This window comes from Apiospora hydei, assembly GCF_038363865.1.
Source record: "Apiospora hydei strain CBS 114990 chromosome Unknown utg000003l_segment0_segment0, whole genome shotgun sequence".
In the NCBI taxonomy this organism is placed as follows: Eukaryota; Fungi; Ascomycota; class Sordariomycetes; order Amphisphaeriales; family Apiosporaceae; genus Apiospora; species Apiospora hydei.
The window spans coordinates 693,463-695,319 of NW_027117362.1; the positions used below are offsets into that span (position 1 = coordinate 693,463).

The window sequence follows — 1,857 nt, forward strand, 5'->3', positions numbered from 1 at the left end:
ACTATGGAAGTCTAGCCCAACATCTCTCAAACTTGGCTTAAATGAGCCTGCAGATTCTGTCCGTCTTCTAGACCTCATCCGAAAACTCTTGTATGCGAACAGCCCCTTTTCCGCTGAAGCCTGTCATATGTCGCGGGCAGTTGCCGAGGGGATGTGCCAAATCAGCTTCTGTTCTCTACACAATCATACTACGAGTTTCAACACTTTTCAAGCAGAACAGGACAGCTAGAGGTGTATACCATATCATTGAATTAGGTAATCTAGTATGTCCTGTCACCAAACTTCATCCCAGGAGTACATATGTCGTAATCGCTCCCTCCCGCAACACGATTGCGAACGAACCTCGGCATGTGGCTGCACAACCAATGAAACGCCGTGCTTCGGACACCGACCCCCACTTGTGGCGCATATCCAAGTAAGTGCAACGCAGCACGTTATCAGTCGGACAAGCTCAACAGCTCTTACACATCAAAAAGGCACCGGCTCTCAACGGTTCTCACGGAAGTATTTTCTTTTGACACATTTCTCAATACCTACCTGTCTTTCCCGTGTGTGTTATGAGAATCCCAGCAGCCGCAGCCGCTTCCAAAATCACCAAGAAGATGGCATCCCAACAACTCCTCCACCTCCCCCGAAGTCGAGCGCCTCAGCCCCGCCTGCCTCCGGATCCTCGGCGGCAACCCGGGCAAGTTCTCGCTGCAGGGGACCAACACCTACCTCCTCGGCACGGGCCCGCGCCGCCTCCTCATCGACACCGGCCACGGCGTGCCCACGTGGATCGCGACCCTGACAAAAACGCTGGCCGACGAAAAAGCCACCGTCCAGAGCGCCCTGCTCACTCACTGGCACCCGGACCACATCGGCGGCGTCGCGGACCTGCTCGAGCACTCCCCCGGCACGGCCGTCTACAAGCGCGACCCGGAGGACCACGACGGCTGGCGCGACATCGCGGACGGCCAGGTCTTTCGGGTCGAGGGCGCCACGCTCAGGGCGGTGCATACGCCGGGCCACACGACGGACCACACGGTCTTCGTGTTCCAGGAAGAGGACGCGCTGTTCACGGGCGACAACGTCCTCGGGCACGGCACCGCCGTCTTCGAGGACCTGCAGACCTATCTGCAAAGTCTCGCGAAGATGGAGGGATTGGTCGCGGGCCGGGGGTACCCAGGGCACGGGGCGGTGCTTCCGGAGGCGAGGGCCAAGATAGCGGAGTACATTTCGCACCGGCATGAGCGGGAGAAGCAGGTCCTGCAGGTCCTGGGCTCCGCCAAAGGTAGCAGCGAAGATGGCAGTAACGATGATAGCACCACCAATCGGATTGCCCGGCCCGATCGCTGGACCGCGATGGAGCTGGTGAAAGTCATCTATAAGTCGTACCCGGAGAGTCTTCACGGTCCCGCGTCCGCCGGGGTTTTGCAAATCTTGCAGAAACTCCGCGCCGAAGATAAGGTTGCGTCGGAAGATGACGACCGCTGGCGACTACTACCACAGGAAGATCGATCCAGCTTGTGAGATGAATCATCCAGCTGCCACTCACACCTGACCATCGGCGTGATGGGAGTGATGGTTTGACACGTTTTTAGAACGCCCGCCACGATCCGGCTGACGTCAGACACGAAACCGCAAAGGGCGTTGGATGGCTGCATAAGCACTGCTTACAGTCGAGACGCCGGTTCAAAGCCACTCAGCAAACCCGCGCGCCCCACAAGCCAATTTGGGGGCCTATGCAAATAAGACAGAGGCCATCATCCGAAATTACCAGAATCAGTTGGACGGAGCATCGAGTAACATGCTGTTCGTGCCATGGGGATCCCTTCTTTGAGGGACGAGCTTATTGCCGGAAGTCCGTTTCTTAAA

The 1,857-nt window shown here is 57.6% G+C and overlaps 1 protein-coding gene across 1 annotated transcript; it reads left to right on the plus strand.

Moving 5' to 3' along the window:
* Positions 1-365: 365 nt before the first annotated feature.
* PG997_002012 (uncharacterized protein) lies at positions 366-1,512 on the plus strand (the record flags this gene model as incomplete). Its single annotated transcript, XM_066806327.1, has 2 exons — positions 366-415; positions 603-1,512. 2 exons carry the CDS (start codon positions 366-368, stop codon positions 1,510-1,512), a joined length of 960 nt encoding a protein of 319 aa, XP_066673623.1.
* Between the last annotated feature and the right edge of the window lie 345 nt (positions 1,513-1,857).